Source organism: Cheilinus undulatus, linkage group 5 (genome assembly GCF_018320785.1).
Source record: "Cheilinus undulatus linkage group 5, ASM1832078v1, whole genome shotgun sequence".
Taxonomy (NCBI): Eukaryota; Metazoa; Chordata; class Actinopteri; order Labriformes; family Labridae; genus Cheilinus; species Cheilinus undulatus.
The window spans coordinates 9,921,053-9,941,225 of record NC_054869.1 but is presented as its reverse complement, the minus strand read 5'-3'; the positions used below and the strand labels follow the sequence as shown (position 1 = coordinate 9,941,225).

General features: G+C 40.8%; 1 protein-coding gene across 5 annotated transcripts in view; it reads right to left on the bottom strand.

Moving 5' to 3' along the window:
• Positions 1-15,620, bottom strand: part of gnb1l (guanine nucleotide binding protein (G protein), beta polypeptide 1-like) — a 47,029-nt gene extending 31,409 nt beyond the window's left edge. Inside the window, exons 1-5 of one of the 5 annotated variants that reach the window (XM_041788603.1) lie at positions 15,454-15,620; positions 12,859-12,986; positions 2,845-3,016; positions 589-714; positions 257-419 (exon numbers count right to left, since the gene is read on the bottom strand). In XM_041788603.1, coding sequence (XP_041644537.1) covers positions 257-419; positions 589-714; positions 2,845-2,954 — 399 coding nt within the window. In that variant the 5' untranslated portion in view covers positions 2,955-3,016; positions 12,859-12,986; positions 15,454-15,620. Of the gene's footprint in view, positions 1-256; positions 420-588; positions 715-2,844; positions 3,017-12,819; positions 12,987-15,453 lie in introns of all 5 variants that reach the window. The other 4 variants (XM_041788601.1, XM_041788604.1, XM_041788602.1 and 1 more) reach the window with 4 other exon arrangements.
• Positions 15,621-20,173: the final 4,553 nt, after the last annotated feature.

Genomic DNA, 20,173 nt, shown 5'->3' with positions numbered 1-20,173 from the left:
TTCAACTTTATTTCATGCTAACATGGAACAGCATGTGTAAGTGGACAATTTGGTCTTAGCTGATTGCTTTATAATGTCTCTTAATCAAAATGAAGAACAACACATAAGCATTTGGAAAACAAGTAATCGTATCTCAAAGGTTAAAGAAGGCTTGAGTACTTGCACAAGGTGGGAGCCAAAGGTTCAGTTGGGTACTCATACCAGACTCATAACCATGCATACAGAGAATTTAGAGCTTCCATTCATGATATCTGACCTCCTCTGTCTGTTGTCCAGCAAAGGCCAGCAGGTGGTTTCCAGGGCTCGTCTCCAGCACAGAGCACTGACAGAATCCAACGCTGCCAGTCCACACAGAGTCCACCACTTCACTGCGACCTTCATTCAAATCCCACAGACACACCTGCATGTCCCGGCCCTGGCTGATCCACAAACACAAAGATTAAAGAAACAGATAACAGCTGCTATTTTATGTATATTTTAATGACTTTTAACCAAGCTGTGAACTATGAAAACAATTCTTTACCGTCAAATTACAATTGAACAGCCTTTAAGTAAGATAAAAAAAAACAAAATACTTGACATTCTTACCTGAGGAGGGTATTTGTCGCCTGCAGTGTGCTCACCCAGATGATCGAGTTTCCAGAGTGACCTTCCATGATCCTTTGAGCTCTTCTGGTGTTCAGGTTCCAGATATGGATGGCCCCTTTACCTGAACTGTAGAATAGGACATTTTATGAAATCTGCATGGATATTTATTCTGTATAAGATTGTCAAATATTTAAAACTTTAATTCCTTTTATGTTTTTAAACAATATACAGTGGCTATAAATGTATTCCCCCCTTGGATGTTTTACCCTTGTATTGATTATATAAATCAATCATGAGCAATATAATTTGGCTTCTTGGCGGAAAAAAAAACTCCAAAGAACCTCTTTACTGTAAAGTGAAAACAGATTTCAACAAATTTATATCAACTAAATAAATATACGTGACGTAAAAAAACTGACTGCATAAATATTCACTCCCATTAAAGTCTGTATTTAGCAGATGCACCTTTGGCTGCAATCACAGCACTGAGTCTGTGTGGATAGGTCTCAATCAGGCTTGCACATCTAGACACTGTAATTTTACTCCACTCCTATTAGCAAAACTGCTCAAGCTCTGTCTTCTTGCACAGGAATCAGGCGTGAACAGCCCTTTTTCGAGTCCAGCCACAAATTCTCTATTGGACTGAGGTCTGGGCTGTGATTCTGTCTCTCCAGAATATTCACCTTGATGTCTTTCAAACATTTCTGTGTAGCTTTCACTGTGTGCTTCGGGTCAAAGCCTTGCTGGAAAATAAATCTTCTCCCAAGCTGTTGTTCTCTTGCAGATTGAATAAGATTGTCCTCTAGGATTTTCATATATTTTGCTGCATTCATTTTACCCTCTACCTATATGAGTCTTCCAGCGTCTGATACCAAGAGGCATCCCCACAGCATGATGCTGCCACCACCCTGCTTCTCAGTGGGAATGGTGTGTTTGTGGTAATTTGCAGTTCTTGTCGTTTGCCAAACCTAGAGTCTGACTGATGGCCAAAAGCGCATGCCTTTAGGCAAACTGTAGGTGAGATCTAATACAAGTTGTCTCCAACAGTGGATTTCTCTTTGCCACTCTCCCATAACGCTTTGACTGGTGAGGAACCATGGCAACAGTTGTTGTATGCAGAGTCTCTCCCATCTTAGCTGCTGAAGTTTGTAACTCAACTCAGAGTAGTCGTAGGTGTCTTTGAGGCCTCTCTAGTTAGTCTCCTTCTTGCACGGTCACTCGGGGTGTGAGGACGGCCTGATCATATTCCTCACATTTTCATGAGGATTGATTAAACTGAACTCTGGGGGATGTTCAGTGCCATGGGAATGTTTTTGTATCCATCCCCTGACTTATAATTTTCAATAACCTTTACTCTGAGTTGCATGGAGTGGTCTTTTGTCTTCATGGTGTAATGGTAGCCAGGAACACTGATTATACAGTGACTGGAACTTCCAGACACAGGTGTCTTTATACTACAATCACCTGAGACAAATTCACTGTACTCAGGTGATCCTCATTTCACTAATTTTCACTTTGACATTAAAGAGTGTTTTGTCTTTTTTTAAATAGCCAAACTGTATTGACCATGACTGATTTAGAAAATAAATCATGGCTATAATGGTGATGACATATGAATCAGTGATGAGCAGGAATGAAACAGCCTGATGTTATGCATTATCATGACGATAAAGCTGCAGGGAAAAAACAGTTAATGTGCAGTACTATTCCTTTTGTAGAGATAGATTTAATGCACAGCAACTTCAAAAATAAATCACTTAAAACTGACTGACTGTGAGAGTCAGTGCCATGGAAATGATGCATTGTTCCTTTAAGTCGCTGCGCTGTAACCTGGCAGGTTTTTAGAATGTCGCTGAGTGGACCGTTGCAAATTTTTGGTCTGAAGTAGGCTTAAGAAGATTTCTGAGACCAAGTAAGGAAACATAAAAAAATTTCAGATTTGCTTTTGTAAATATGACAAAAAAAGAGCACTGTGAGGCTCTTACTGTGTGGAACTTTAGCAGCTTGCTAATCTAATTTTTATCATGCTGCCGTCTTGGCCAGGCTTCCCTTGTAAAAGAGATTTTGTATCTCAGTGGGAATAAATCCTGGTTAAATAAAGGTTAAATAAATTCAACAGGTGTTTCTAACAATGTCCTCGCAACTGCACAGAATTTTCTAACTAACCTGACAGAACTCAAAAGACAAAAGTAAGAAGTTGTGAGAATTTGATGAAGACTAAGGGACAGAATATTAATCTTGTGAGTAATGACTCACCCAGAATAAAGGAGCGGGGTGTCTCCACCATGGCAGCTTAAGTGGAGGGTGTTCAGGGGCCCGCCGGCACCCCTCAGGGTGTAGATTGGGGTCGGAGCAGGACGAGACATCAGCAGGTCACACAGTCAGTGTAAGGAGGAGAAGAATGTGCAAACCCATGTCAGAAATCCCACTGAAACAGAAAACAACATGACTAAGCTTAGAGAGAAGTTCTGGGATTTGATGAACTGCAAAATTAGCAAGGCATCTTAAAGTGGTGTTATTTCAGCAGGAAATGATGAAGTTATTCAAACCTAATTTTTATTTTCACTCTGTAAAAAGACGACTATTAGAAAAAAGTTAAGTTTAGGACTTGAATCTAAACATCTTTTTAGTTTTAGCACAAACACTGAACACAGGCTGTCAGAAAGAAGCTCTAATTTCCATTGAAGCTTTCCTCCTCCATTCTGCAGACAGTCAGGTTTAATGCACTGTCTGTACTTTCTCTATTGTTAGCAGCTCCAAACCCTATGGCTCTCTCTCTTTCTCTCTGCTATCCTCCTTCTAGTCGACATGATAACACCTCTCTTACTCAATACGTCATAAATCACAGCTCCTGACAGCTTAATTATAGTAAACAGACAGAGATCCAGGCTTCTCCCTCCTCTTGTGATCAACAGCCGTTGTCCCAGAGGCAGAGGTAACAGCTCAAGCTTTCATGTCGTTTGTAGACCAGGCAGCCGAGGAAACCCAACCGACCACAGGTATGCTGCTAGGAAGTGATGCATCAACATTAACCTACAGCACAATCACTGATGCATGTCTCTAAGAGATGGCTTCAAAAATGTATATCCACCTATCCATGCAAGCTCTGAGCTTCTTATGTATGTAATGACAGAAAGCTAAACTGTCTAATCATTCTTTAAATTCTGTGCGAAAAAAATTAACAGTAACCAACTTAACCACGTAATTACAATGAAAATGCTTGAAGGATTTACTGGCACACCTTAATTCTTCTTGGATCGAACTGAAAATGCGTTTAACCTGGCAATCTGCAAAAACATGTCCAACAAAACCAACAACACAAGAACAAATAGGACTCCACAAAAAGGTAAAATTAGACACGTCAGGCAACAAATGGCAAAACACAAATATACACTTTAGCTTCTTCTTAGAGAAATACATTCATATTTGAGAAACTGCTAATCGCTCTGCATAAACTCTCTCAGTGTGTGAGTGTTCCTTCCTCTAGCGATGCATTGCTTACTCTACCTTTGTCATCCTGCAGACATTACTGTAACTTGTCCTACCTTCTCAAATAATAAAGGGTTAAATCATGTTGTAAAATGATATCAAGTGCTGTAGTTAGCGCAAGTACTCAGGCTTAGTATTAGCACCAACAGTGGTGCAACCCTTGAAAAGAGCAGAGAAGAACATACCAGTGAACAGAAAACAAGTGAATGAAAGGCAGGAAAAAATCAAGTCAAGGGCGGTTTCACCTGGTTGCATTCAAACATGTATCTCATTCTGAAACTTTAAGGGAAATTCACAGAAGTTTTGTGTAAGCATGAAAAATGATACATGTCATAAGTCACAGGGAAAGGAAATAACTAAGCAAAGAATGCCTGCTTATTTTAAAACTTGAAGTAGGGAAGCACAATACTTGAGTGTGAAATGGGGATCACCTGAGTGCAGTGAATGTGTCTCAAATGACTGTAGTTTAAAGACCAAACCATTACACCATGAAAACAAAAGAACACTCCATGCAACTCAGAGAAAGGCCATTGAAAAGTCTAAGTCAGGGGATGGATATAAAATCAAAGATACTGAACATCCCCCAGAGTTCAGTTAAATCCATCATAGAGAAATGGAAGGCACGTGTGTAAATCTGCCGAGATCAGGCGGTCGTCAACAACTGAGTGACCATGCAAAAAAGAGACTAGTGAGAGAGGCCACGAAGACACCTCTGACTACTCTGAAGGAAACACAAGCTGAAATGGGAGAGACTCTGCATACAACAACCGTTACCCGGGTTCTTCACCAGTCAAAGCTTTATGGGGAAGTGGCAAAGAGAAATCCACTGTTGAAGAAAACTCAGATTAAATCCGGACTAGAGTTCACCAAAAGGCATGTGGGAGACTCCATGGTCAAGTGGAGAAAGTTCTTTGGCCTGATGAGACCATAATAGTGCTTTTTGGCTATCAGACAAGACGGTATGTTTGGTGGATACCAAACACTGCGCATCACCACAAACCATCCCCATTGTGAAGCAGGTGGTGGCAACATCATGCTGTCAGGATGCTTCTTGGCAGCCGGCCATGGAAGGCTTGTAAAGGTACAGGAAATAATGAATGCAAATACAGAGAAAGCTACACAGAAATGGTTTAAAGACAACAAGGTGAATGTTCTGGGGTGCCTGAGTCAAATCCCAGACCTCAGTCCAAAAGATAATTTCTGGCCTGAAACAGGCTGTTCACAGCCTGGGCAATCCGACAGAGCTTGAGCAGTTTTGAAGAATGCAGTAGAATTGCAATGTCCAGATGTGCAAGCCTGGTTGAAGCCTATCCACACAGACTCAGTGCTGTGATGTAGCCAGATGGTGCATCTACTAAATACTGACTTGAAAAGCATTTATACAGTCACTTATTTTACATTACATATTTTTTATTTAACTTACATTACTTTGTAAAAATCTGTTTTCACTTCGACAGTAAGGAGGTTTATTTTTTATTTTTTGTCAAAAAGGCCAAATTATATTGACCATAACTGGTTTAGAAAATCTATAGCCACAGCAGCTGATTTTTACATCAGTATAGGGTGATATTTACTGGCAATATATCGATGTAAATATCAGCAAAAATGTTTAAATATTGTTTTAAATGTTTTATCTTCAATACAATGATCAACTTTAGGATAATATATGCAGATACTGATATCATGCCAATAATATTATGCATCCCCAACTTGAAGTTTTCAAGACTTTTTTTATGCAGTTTAGAAATCAAAATAAAATGTACTACTGATTGAGCTGGCCATTCCCCTCCAATTCATGTCATCATGCTAAGCTTTCCCAGTTGTTTCCTGGAAAAACATGAACAATTGTTTTACTCAAAATATTTACAACTTAAGCACAATGTGGGTAACTTTATATTTAAGGTCATCAGAGTGAAGGAGCAAGACCTCGAAACCATCAACCCCTCCTCCACTTTTACTTATCATAACCTCTGCACCCTGCAGTCAGTAGAGACTGAAACTGGAGCCTGAGGCATCCAGGAGCAACTCATTTCAGGAGGTTAGTGGTTAAATTGTCCATGTGAATCTGTGAAGCGAAGAGACAGGGACCCCTGACCAGCCTGACTAATTAAGGACATAGTGCTGCAGTCTGACAGACTCACAAGGACAGAAACATGTCACCAACTTTAACAGCAAAAGCACCTCTCTAAAATGATCAAATGTCATATGCTTCCAGTTTTGATTACTTAAAAACAATGTGTTTGCATAAGATATTGGACATAGTCAACACCCGTTTACCTGAACTACACCAACAGTAAACTCTCTGGACAACAACTGTCCAAACTTGTTTTAGCATGGTATGAAAAAAATGGCAAAAACCGTCAACAGGGTTTTTGTGAGGGTCTATTAGTTAAGCTGTGAATGGGTGGGTAAGCCTGCATTCCTGAGGCAGAGCTCCATGCCTGTGTGAGAGTGTGACAGGGTGAGACTACCCCTGATAACAGGTGGATTACGAGTCTCTTATTGTCTTCTTGGAGCAGATCTTCATGGGGCTGTGAGTCATGGACACAACAGCCTGTCTGTTTTCATTGTCTGAAGGTAAGACTTTCCAGTCAACAATCACAGCTCGCCATCAGTCAGGGGGCGGTAATGGAGATGTCACTTGAGGCCTCATTCAAACCAATTCTAATGTACACCAAAATACACATATAATGGCCACTTTCCCCCGCTCAGTTTTCCAGGCGTCAGCATTTCCAGAGTCTGATTTACCCCTAACAATAGGTCTGTTGTGGTGGCTGCAAGTGAATCACCCACAAACCCAAATACAAACACGCAGGCAGCAAAGGAAGGGAGAGAAGGATACTGTAAACAAACAAGACAGTGACAGGATGTCACTCAAATCTATTTACAAGTGCCTTTAAATTGTTCTCTGCTAACAGAGAGAGGAGGCAGGGTAAACAGTCAGCCTGGTCATTTGTTGAGATTGTATGATGGATTAAAAAACAGCTCTGTTAAAGCAAAGGCATCCTTCTAGTGCAGCATCTACAGATGGGACTTATCAGGGGTTTCAATATTCCAATGCTCTTATTACCATAACAGCCACTTTGTTGATATGTTGCAAATCAGCACTCAATTCACCTGCACTTTCCTCATCCATCTCTTCCCAAACCAGGGGCTTTTTTCTGTGTCTGTGGCTTGAACTGTAGCTGCACAAAAAAAACATGCACTTGTGGAAGTCTTCTCCTTCCAAAAGCTTAATGGTAGCATATCTCCAATCAGAATTTTCAATATTTTCAGGATCTTCACTGCTCTTGTATGATCAAAAAATGAAGATGCATCGGTTTAACATCAATATTGACCCTTATGACAAACGGTGACCATCAGCAAATGACGTGGGGTAGGACGGATGTCGGCAGAAAATTGTCTGTTGTTCTGTCCCAATTTAATGCTGGCATTATGCACACCTAGTGGCTTATTTAAAGAGGACATGTATTATTGGGCAGAAGATGTTACCCGTTGGAAAAATTCGGATCTGTTTTATTTGTGGTCAACATGAGAGAAATTATTGGTATTGAGATAAGAGCGTTGCACCCAAAGAAGTAATAATCAAAAAATTGGAATCAGCCACTGTCAGAACTCTTACCAGCACTGGTCCTAATTTTTACAATTGATGCATCTGTAATCACTAATATGATGCTAGAAAACATGTGACGTGTCTCCACTCCAAAGTAGTGTTGATTTCGTCGAATAAAAATGTTCATCGACAGCCTTTTTTTTCCATGATAAAAACTAGACTAAGACTAACAAAAAAGATCTGTGATGTCTAAAACTGACAAAAAATACATTTAGTTTTCATCAAGATGACTAAAACCAGACTAAAATGTAATTTAGTTTTTTGTTGGACATTTAAAATCCGTGATATTTCTCCACTGTGGGTATATCTATCAAAAAAACGATGCAGCTATAGTTAGGGTATTCTGCCTCTCAGCTGTAGAAAAGAGGGACCCCAGGTTTGGCAGGGTGCAGAGAACACACCACCATGATTTGGTACCAGATTTAGGCAAGAAAATACATGCTTAGACTAAAAGTAAAGACTAAAATGTGAGGACATTTTTAGTGGACAAAAACTAGACTAAATTGTTTTGGAGCTTTTTGTCAACTAAGACTAGACTAAAACTAAAATGGATAGAAATGACTAAAATGTGAAAAAACTAAAATGCATTTCATTTAAAGACTAAAACGAAGGCTAAAATTAAAAATAGCTGCTAAAATTAACACTGCTCCGAAGGAGTAGAATCCCACTGTTTTTGTGTTGGTAATAGGGATGCATGGCAGGATGATCTCAGATCATGAAGAAAGCGTATGGTGATCTGCTGAAGTTGAAAGATCAGGAGAATCACATTCTACTTGACTACATCTACATTCACTCCTCCCCTCCCCTTCTACTTTGGCTGAGCAGGGATTCATGGCTAAAAAAGAAACTGAAACTTAAGATTACGTCCTTAAAAAGAGCTCTAACAGGCCAATATGGAACTGCTATGTTTTTTTCTGATCCGTCAGGGTGGAAGAAATGATTATTTGGACAACCTGCACAAAGTTTACTAACCTTTTTGACACTCTCAAGAGAGCAGCACCACAGTCTTCACTGCATGACCAAAAATCACAGTGTGTGCCAAGGCAGGCCTAGTCCGGTCATTTTGATTGAGAGCTGACGTCATTCTGCTGCTCTAGTGTTTTTTTCAAGTTATTAACAAGTCCCTCCACCTCTCTGCATGAGGCTTCACTTGAATGGTGAGTGAAACATTTGTTTTTGTTTTTACAGATGCAGGCGGTATTTAAAAATTTTTTAGACAGCATGATCACTGATTTACATGCATGATTTGCATAAGATACACATGCTACTCAAAGTGATCCTGTAGCTCTCTGTCTCTTTTGTGACACTGTCATCACTCCGTGTTCATAAATAAATAATTTCCCATTTCTTTTATAAATAGAAATCCCGATTGGGTCTAAATGAAATAAGGCCACTTCTTCAGTGCATGCCAGTATATCAGAGATGCACACAAGTCATATTGTCCATATTGCAAGTCCAAGTCAAGTCTCAAGTCTTTGCTCACGAGTCCAAGTCAAGTCTCAAGTCTCCAATGGTTGTAATGAGCGTTCTATGATCTGCCTCTGACGTCCAGTCTGCTTAGACCACTGCATTTTCTATCTAAAGAATCTAAATCCTGTACTCTATCATCAACATCAGTAGGGTGGGGTATTTTCTGTGGCCGGCTCGCCATGGTGCGCACATGTGTACACTTACATATGCACAGGGCTTGACATTAACTTTTTCACACCAGGCAGCCACTGTGACTAATGGTTACTAGTCACTCAGTGTTTCCACTAGCCACAGTTCTGTTGTTGGGGATGTATTTTCTATATATCATATGTACCTCAGCTTTAAGATGAAACACATGCTCTCTCTTTTTCCCTCATCAGCATGATCAGTTTAAGCTCTCCTCTTAATAAAGCTCCTCTCTGTGTACATCTGAAACACTACAGAGACATGAGTCAGACTTCACTGATAGAGACAGACACTAAGACACTGGAGATTAAATGTTCTTATTTGTCAGATATATTTCTTTAATGGTAGTAATTTTATACTTACACAAAAACACTAACTGTTAATGAACTGCTTATTCTGGGAAAAATACATAAATAAACAAATAAAAACTCAATGAGCATTTCTAATTCTCACTCAGACAGGTCTTCAACAGAGTATACTGAGTATTTCTCCATTCTCCTTAATAAACTTCTGTCATCATTTATGGTTTAAATTTCTTTATATGGGTAAAATCAAGCAAAATTTTACTTTATTCAGCCGAAATTTCCTGGACTCCTTAGTTATGATTTTTCTGTTACAGCCTCTTATCTGTCTCTGTTTCTCACTGCCTCCATGAACCGTATTTAAAGTTTTAATGTTCCTGTCGTCTTTTATGTCCGTTCATTATCAATAAGCAGCAATGCAGAGATTCTAACATTGATTTGTTCCCCACAAACGTGATATTTAGGGAATTATTAACCAAATAATATTTGAACATTGCACACACCCATGACTCACGCTGGCGTCACAGAGACACACAAAGCTGTAGCGCACACTCTAACTCCGTGGAGAGGAGTGTTAATGCAGGAGAAAAGAGTTTTGGTATTCTGAAACTTTTGCCCTCAACAGACTGAAGTCCAAAGTCTGCAATCCGTACAACCAACATGTTAGCATGCATTTCAAAGTAGGTGTGCGTGTCGCGTTTATATGTCATATGCAGCATGAACGAGGATGAGGTAGAGAGGTTGGTGCTGCGTAAAAGGCGCACGAACCGTCAAAGAGAAGGGGAGGAGAAGGAAAAAGAGTGACTGGGGGACAAGAGATCATGATGGAAAAATTAAAAACTGAAGACTGTGCACGAGTCCCAAATCACGAGTCCGAGTCAAGTCACGAGTCTTTTGTGCATGAGTCCAAGTCAAGTCTCAAGTCACTGATGTGTGTGACTTAAGTGCAACTCGAGTCCCCATCTCTGTAGTATATCACAGAAACGAATCCCATTTTGGCTTCTGTTTAAATTAGTCCATATTTTTCGGCTTAAAATACCTGGGAGAAAAACCTCCAGACCTCCTTACCTGGTGGTGCCAGCTATAAATTGTCAAATATTTGATTATTTCACGCACTGACCAACAGGCTTTTGCTGAGGAAAATTTTTTTAAAAAGATAAGTTTACTTTTAAGCTCAGTATTTGTGAATTTAACAAGTTTATAGAGAGTACAGTCAGAAAGTTTTTAAACAGACAACCTTTACTTTTTTCTGTTTAAAAGGCACACACCTCTCTTTAGAAGGCCTCAAAGCTGACAATGCATATCAGAGCAAAAACCAAGCCATGAGGTCAAAGGAACTGCCTGCAGAGTTTAGAGACAGGATTATTTTAAGGCACAGATCTGTAAAAGGCAACAAAAAAGTTCTGCTGCACTGAAGGTTTCCAAGAGCACAGTGGCCTCCATAATTCTCAAAGGAAGAAGTCTGGCACAACCAGGATTCTACCAAGAGCTGGGTGCCTGGCCAAACTGAGCAATCAGGTGAGAAGGGCCTTAGTAAAAGAGGTGACCAAGAACCTGATGGTTATGCTGACTGAGCTCCAGAGATCCTGTGTGAAGATGGGACAAAGTCCCAGAAGGACAACCGTCACTGCTGCCCTTCATCGTTCAAGGTTTATGGTAGAGTGGCTAAAAGGAAGCCTCTCCTCAGTGCAAAACACACGAAAGTCCACTTTGCTTTCATTTGGCAAGAAAGCTCCAAACCATGTTTTTTAAACCAAGGGGGAATTGTATCATGGTTATCATTGAAATAGATAATAATTTCAGCATTATATGCAAGTTTAAGGTCATATATGTCTCACTACTACATTGTTGTCTTTTAAATTACTTCCACACATCACTTTCCTGGTCATGATGGAACATGATGGGACTGGTGCATGATCCATGTTACACTCACTGGGTGGAACTATTGTTGCCTACAACAAAACAAATGCACAGGTAGTGAAATATTACACTAACAATGACAGCAACAACAAATACTCCAGTAGTTATGTCCCAACAATACCTCAGATCATAAAGGACTTTAGGTTGTTCTATCTAGACATCATGAACTCCTGCACAAGGTTGTTCTAATGAAACTAGGAAGCTTTCATAAAGTGATTGAAGGACAGATAATAGATACCCAATAGGTCGGAGAACTTTCTTATTAAACATGTCCATGGAATGACTCTCTGCAGCACAGGCTAACCAGCTAGGCCTAATTAAACCTGTGAGTGGTGGACAGGCCGTGATAAATCAGACTGACTGATTAATAAACTTGAGCCAGTGGGAAGAGGCAGGAGAGGAGGACTGAGGCTCCTGCTTGCCCTGTAACAGATAAGACAGCTCTGGGGTAATCTGACTCTAAGTCCGTGGATAAAGGCAGTTTGTCTCTTCTTGGGCCGTCTGTCCACACCTACTGGGTAATTAGGCCTAATTATGAGAGAAAGGTCCGCTTCCCCTTCATGTTATTAAATAAGAGCCAGCCTCGTCCGCCAAGGATCTCTCAACACCAGCAAGGGGCTGGCGACCTTCAGATCAAACGCATCCACTATCTGTGCCCCCCTTCCCTTTGACTGAAACACCCGTTCCCCTTCTCGGCATCACCGCACATATGAGGTTATGAGGAGGGAGGGGACAGGACGGGGAATTCGTTATGATATGGGGCATCAAAGTTTTTTTTTTTGACCAGAGGCTAGGGGGGAGTCCTGTCCACATTCCTTGCCTGGCTCTTTAGTCCTGGTATCATGTGATCGGCAGCTACCTACCCGAGCTGCCCCCTTGTCAAATTCTGCCATTCATAAATAAGAGCAGGGAGGGAGGGATATACTGATCACAGGGGTTTATTATAGAGGCTTTATAATGCTCCAGCTTCACAGGAGCCATTATAGAGGCATGGGATCCCAAGATCCTCTGCTGATATCCACCTCATCAAATATGAGATCTGAGCTGTGTGATGAAAACTCAAAGTAGATTACACACAACTCAAAAGCAGCATTCTAGATAGGCCGTCGAATGAAAAGCTGACTTCATAAAATTTCAAACCAACAGCCAATCTTTTCTGCTAGCCTGAAATAATCTGAATTTTTGAGAGAAAGTCACCTAATCCGTCTGCTGGTGCTACATCATACCTCAGACATTAGTCATTCTACTTACAGGCAACGGTCTTATCTGCTGTGTCCCTGCTTTTCTCACCAACAGGGCACTTCCTCCTCGCTGCCTGGTCAGTGGGTGGTGGGTGAGCTGGCTCTATGACCATTAGTCAGCTTTTCTGCCCTGACCCTCCCCCAACGAATACAGATCCTTCAGAGGAGGAAACCAACCTGCCAAATAGAGAACAAGCTCCATTATAAAAATCCACTTACACAAACATCATGGGAAGTGGTGAGGAAGACACACGCCCTTTATTGTGTCTTGGTGGGTTTATCTGGCCTGGATAAACAGACCAGCGTCGGACAGAGGCCGAAGTCAGACACAAGTGCACCAACACCCACTGTCAGTCACAGATCCACTGAGTGGGAAGAGGTGGCATTGTTCGCGTGAATAGCGTGAATGCTAAGCAGGGGCCATTGCAGATAAGGGTTAAATGCCTTGTGGCTGTCATTGAGGCAGGCACTGATGGAGCACTGTGCCGTTTCAGGAGGTCCTGACTGTGGTCAACAGGTACCAGGAGCCTTATCTGTTTGCATTATCACCCATTTCCTCCATGAGGTCATTTACCTGGACACTAGAGGATAAAGGGACACAAGAGGGTCGACAGCTTAAGTGTCATCATACATCACACATTAAGGGTGTCACAGGGTTTGGATCTACTGGGATTATGCTGTCCATACAGCAAAGACATGAAAACACCTACATGTTTTTGTGCAATATTTCCAATGTGACACACTGCAAGAAGTAAAGAAGAGCACAAAAAACATGATGCTACACTTTGTCAAACAGCACATCCCAAACAGTGCTACATCTGTCCGTCAGCTACAGTGAGTGATGAGTGACTGCATGAAGGCTAAGTAATGGACGGCGAAAAGATTGACTGAGTGCTAACTAAATAAACATGATAAACGGCTTCCGGAGGGATGGCAGGACTCGCCATTGAATAAAAAGAAACTCTGTGCATTACAGAAACTATTTTAAAGCTCCTATGAGGAGTTTTTAGGTAATTATGAAAGAGATTAAATGTTAATACTGAGGCCTCTTTACAAGAGAGCTACAAAAGCGAACACTACAATCAGTGACAAAAATGCTAGACTGATCAATTTTATAAGCTGATTTTTCATGCTTGTAAGCACTGCTGCAGGGTAGGTGTCAGATGAGGTTCACTGCAGATTTATGTAAAGTAATACCTCTTAACAATGACACGAAAAAAACTGCACAATTATCACATGCACAGGACAGGATAAGGGAATACATTAGAAGGATTGCTTTGTAAACAAGGGGTGCCAAAATGCAAATGCAGAAGCTTCACTCTGGAGCTTTAAGCTATAAGGTTTGTTGCCCCATAACTAGAGATGCACAACACCTGCTTTTGCCAACATCTAATATGCCGATATTTCCAAACTTTTTTTTAGCCGATACAGATGCATACAACTTTTTAATTGTACTGAACTTCAAATTAAACAGCTCCTGAAAGAGCTTTAGACAACAGCTGCAATTAAAATAAGCTCAATCCTAGACCTTCAAGCTCCACATAGCTCCTGGAGTCCCATTTCATAAATAGGTGTTTTTAAGAATTATCACGATAGATTGTATTTGCAATTTTATTGATTTTGTGAATGAACTGATTGGTGATCTCTTTTGTTGCTTTTATAAGCAGCCAACATGCATGGTACTCTAACAGTGGTTCCCAAAGTGGGGGGCCGTGGGATGCTTTCGATAAATCAAGGAGAAATTTCAACTGATTAAAATCATAAATTTTATCTATTATATTAAAAATTTTAATAAAACGGGTTTAAATAAAAATCAAAAGGTAGTTCTCAATTGGTATTTGTGCTCCTAAAATGCAAGTTTTGTACATGATGCTTCCCTCTCAAGGTAAGATGGGGGTCCCCGATCTCTGAAGCTGTTTTTTGGGGGGTCACCAGCTGAAAAGTTTGGGAACCCCTGCTCTAACTGACCTTCATAATGTTAAAAATCATAGGGCAGGCTTAATGGATACACAAACAGCCCTTAGTTTAGTTAAATATTTACTTTCTTGAGAGATTACAGTTGATCTCATTTAGATGTGTTTGAAGATAAAAAGAGAGGTGTAAGATTCAAGCTAGTCACAAACTGCATTTTGTTTGAGTCTGGTAAAACTGGTAGATTATTGAATGTGTTATTCACAAGCCTTTCAACTGTCTTATCATATTTCTGTCAAACTCCTGTCAAACAGGCAATATTTAATTCTAGTTTGCACTTACAGCACCCTGTTATAGATTCAGGAGTTAAAATTACACTCACAATAAGATAAGTTAGAATTTAAACTATTGATAATATTCTGCTCATGTAATATTTCATATCATGGCATTAATCTCTTTAGTGAAGGAGTCATGGGCAGGAAGAGAAGTCCAGATGGTTATAAAAGAAAGGCTGTTTGTTGAATTACACGAGTTTTGAATGAAGTTGAGGACTTCGTCTCTCCCAGCGGCTCTATTTGGTGTTGTAATAACCCTGTTATAAAAGCATTTCCTGTTGTTTTAAATCAAAAAGCGTGTGTATGATTTCATCTACAAGCACTTGTCAGTCTGTGCTGTTTGACAGGTTAGCAGCTAGCTAACGGTTAGCGACAACGGTTACAAACAACGTATTTACCTGGTTAAAATGACATGGCAGGCTTTACCAGTGGGTAAAATAAGGTCACTTTACCACAAAAAGCGGAAATAAAACTATAAACACACTTTCAGCGGTTCCATCTGTGGTTGTACAACGACGAGGGAGCCAGGCAGCTGTGGAGGAGAGAATACAAAACATGCGCCAGAGTCGAAGGACCTCTATTTACAGTACATTAGCTGCCCATTCAAGTGCCTGTCTAAAAATATCAGTGCGCTCTCTCTCTCTCTCTCTCTCTCTCTCTCTCTCTCTCTCTGTCTGTCTCTTACACACACACACACACACAGAACACCCAGCTCTGTGTGTTTTCTTTTTCACTCCTCCGCGCCCTTTGGAGGGATGCTTTTAGTTGTAAGTAGCCTGCATTAAATTAGTCGAAATGTGACGTAATACTCTGTTTTGTATAGAGAAGATGTGTTTGTAAGATAAATAGATGCATTCAGGAAAAAGAAGAGAAGACCTACTCTTAAAAGTAGTTTAAAAAAAAAAAAAAACTTGATATTGATAAGATAAGATATTCTTCATCGTCCCGGAGGGGAAATTTGTCCCAGGCGGAAGCGCACTTTCCACAGCTCAAAATATACTGGCATGTAAAATGAGAAGAAGCAACTGTACATTCAACAAAGTGTAAAAAATATAAGTACATGGTCTAAAAATATAATACAGAGTGCATAAGAGCATTGCAAGATCGTTAGAAGCAGAAGATGTGCTTTATTCATCCTTCAAGGGGAATAATAATTTCTTTAGTGTGATACTGACATGCCATTTTGGCTGAAAATAGCCTACATGGACAAACAAGATCCTATGGGCATGCACTAATGGAGGACTGAGGCGGTCCTGAAGAGTAGGGGTCTCAGCGTCATCATGAAGAGCAGCTCAGCAATAGTCAGTAGAAGTGAACAGGTACCTCACCACAGGATAAACCGCAGAAATCACCTGGCCCCTTACAGGTCCAACTGAAGGGCCCTCCTCAGGTCTGATTAAATAATAACACATGGGTCAGCAATGTGAGCGCTGGCCTTCTGGCAACCATTCATCTCCAACACCAGGCTAAGATCAATGGTTAAGCTGACAAAAAGTTGTTAACAAGTCTCTGTTGGGGTCATACGCTACATTTTTCCTTCTCTTTTCTTTTCCTGTATCCCAACTTTTGTCCAGGTCCTGAGCAAAAGATTAAGAAGATTTAGAATAAGAAGAAGTTTATTGTCATGTTCACAGTAAAGACAGCTTACACCATTAAAAAAAAGACTTACTCTGCCAGTCTACCTTTATACAATAATAAAACACAACACAGCTGATTATGGATTTTAAAAGAAGGCTAAAAGAAACATGAATAAATAAAATTTCAAAGGAATAAATAAATGTTCAAAATGTGTAAATTTTGAAACTATATTTTCTGAAGATGCAAACAATAAAACATAGATTTTTATTGCTTAAATAAGAATACAATTTGGTTGTCATTTCTTACAATTTGGATGGACTGTGTTTTGCTAACCCTCATGGGGCCCTATAAGCGTTCCCCTCTATCCCCCATTATGGGAGGCCTTGCAGTGCCATCCAACTTAGTCTGACTGTGATTTGAGCTGATAGTTTGATAAAGTATGACCCTTGGAACAAACCCAGAACATTGCAGCTTTTCCAAATTTATTCAAAATGGCAGATCCCCAAGTTGTATCTACACACCCAAATTCATAAATCTGAGCCAAACTGCCTTTTGACAGTGTTCCTTAGAAGCACAAAAGGTGGCGCTATTGGGGCAGTTCCCGAGGGGACGTTTTTGAAACCCATGTTAACTTTGCATCTTTTATGCCATCTATGTGTGTGCCAATTTTTACATATTTTTGAGCATGTTCACTGCCCTGAAAATGAGCAAATGAGGGAAATACTTTTAAAAAACTGAGTCTTGCACCACTTGGGCCCTTATAATAATAATGATAATATTAACCTAAATATAATAGTAATTTTTCTATAATCTTACTCCATCTAGGCCAACCCCGACAGCAGAAATGAGTGATAACTAGATTTCCAAAGCCCTACAATGGCCTGCTGCTCAAACAGGAGTCTTTTTTCATTCTTTTCAGTCTAATGGAGAAAGAAAGACAGAGAAAACCCCGGCTCCTAATCTACAGAGCACACAGGCCCCTTTCATGGCAGTGCTGGGGGAGACCTTTATTTGTCCATTCCTATCATAGAGAAAGCGGGCTTCAAGCTTGGCTAGGTCTGAGCTGGAAGATTAGATGAAACCAGAGTGTTTTAAACCTCTTCTGTGGCCATGGATTAGAGTCAGACAGTCCCCCTGAGCCTGAGTCTGAAATGAAACAATAAGGAGTACAGGTGGCTCAGTGGGAGAAGGTGCATGGCATGTCAAGCCCAGTGGGTTAGAAAACTAAATAATCTATTAGACCTGGGAACAAAAAGCCCTGAGAGATTAAGAACAGTTCACATTTACCTTTAAGAGGTACATGTGCACCTGATTTTAAATTAAATGCTAATAGACTGCATGGACATGCAGCACCTGTTGTTTACTGTGATGCAGTTACTGAATGTTGATGCAAACATGAAACCTCTAAAATACACCTTCTAGAAACATCATACTCAATTTGTGCTGAATGGGGCCTGTAATATTTTGGGTCAAGCATGAAAGAGGATGAGAAGTGTATCTAATTCACTTAGTTAAATGAAATGCATAAGCACTTAATGACATACATGTAAAGGGTGAGTTTCAGTTGTGAGTTTAAACCAATTAGTGCAAATGGAGGTGGCAGGATGCTAACCCCTCAGCAGGAGGTGGGAGAAAGTGTCTGCTGTCCTGTCTGGGCAGATACCATGGCTGACATCATCATCAATTATTCCTGGCATCTCAGCTTACCCAGGGGCAGGGAGGGAACCAGGGTGCACAATGCCAGGGTGCACTCGTGAGCTGCATGGAGCCTTGCCCCCATGGGTCCAGGAGGAGAGTATCATCCACCTAACCCAAGAGACCACATGGTAAGGAAATCCCTGGAATCCCACTCTTGCTCCTGTCGCCTGACCGTGGGGGCAGGCAGGTCACTTTACAGCTCATCACCGAATTAGAAAGATTGCGGGTCAGCCGGAGCAGCAGCCAGACCACAGAGAGGTAGAAATAGAAAGGAGGGCTATGAGGCAGTCTGCTGGCCCTCATTTAGGAGGCTCCTCTCTCATCATGGAGGAGTAGAGGTCTGTAGTGAGCACCCCTGAGGGCAAAACTCCAGGCAGGAACACAAACCAGTGCTCTGAAGTCCCATAAAGACTGACCACAAAGTAATGAATACAAAGTGTTTACACAGAGAACTACTGCACGGACAGGCTCATGAACTTTGCTTTTTTATTTTTCACCAACATAAAAGACATTTAAAAAAGAGGCATCAAATGAAGTGATTGCGTAATGCTCAGTTTGTGGATTTTTAAGTCAAAGACAGGTCTTTAAAGCTTAAAGAGAAACTAAACCCTCATACCACTTTTTCCAAATATGAACTTATGTAAATGCATATCCTCTGTTGGCCATTTAGGGTCCAAATCTGGACATTTGAGCACAGCTCTTTAATGTCAAAGTGAAAAAAAGAGTTCTACAGAGTTACATCAACTGAATAAAAATGTGTAATGTAAAATAAGTGTCAGCATAATTATTCACCCCTTCAAGACTGTGTTTAGTAGATGCACCTTTGGCTGCAATCACAGCACTGAGTCTGTGTGGATAGGTCTCGATCAGGCTAGCACATCTGCAATTTCACTCCATGCTTCTTTGCAAAACTGCTCAAGCTCTGTCAGGTTGCCCTGAATTGGGTATGAACAGCCCTTTTCAAGTCCAGCCACACATTCTCTATTGGACAGAGGTCCGGACTCTGACTTGGCCACTCCAAAACATTCACCTTGTTATCTTTAAACTATTTCTATGTAACTTTTGCTGTGTGCTACAGGTCATTGTCTTGCTGGAAAATAAATCTTCTCCCAAGCTGTAGTTCTCTTGCAAGATTGTCCTCAAGAATTTTCCTATACTTTGCTTCATTCATTTAACAGCTGATGGCTGCCAAGAAGCATTCCCACAGCATGATGCTGCCACCACAATGCTTCACAATGAGGGTGGTGTGCACTGTTTGGTGTCTGCCAAACATATCATCTTGTCTGAAGGTCAAAAACTACCATTTTGGGGGGCGCAGGTGGCCGAGTGGTTAAGGCGTGCGCCCCATGTATGCGGACAGCCCGGGTTCAAATCCAGCCTGAGGCCCTTCACTGCATGTCTCTCCCCCGCTCTCATCCCTGTTTCTGACTCTATCTACTGTCCTCCTCTGTCAAATAAAGGCACAAAAATGCCCAAAATAAACCTTTAAAAAAAAAAAAAGTACCACTTTGGTCTCATCAAACCAAAGAGCCTTCTTCCGTTTGACCATGGAGTCTCCCAGATGCCTTTTGGCGAACTCTAGTCCAGATATAATTCAAGTTTTCTTCAACAGTGTCTTTCTCTTTGCTACTCTCCCATAGTGCTTTGACTGGTGAAGAACCCGGCCAATAGTTGTTGTATACAGAATCTCTCCTCTCAGCTGCTGAAGCTTGTATATCCTTCAGAATAGTTATGGGTGCCTTATCACAAGTCTCCTTCATGTACAGTCACTCAGTTTGTTAGAAGGGCCTGATCTCGGCAGATTTAAACATGTGCCATAATACTCACATTTCTTTATGATGG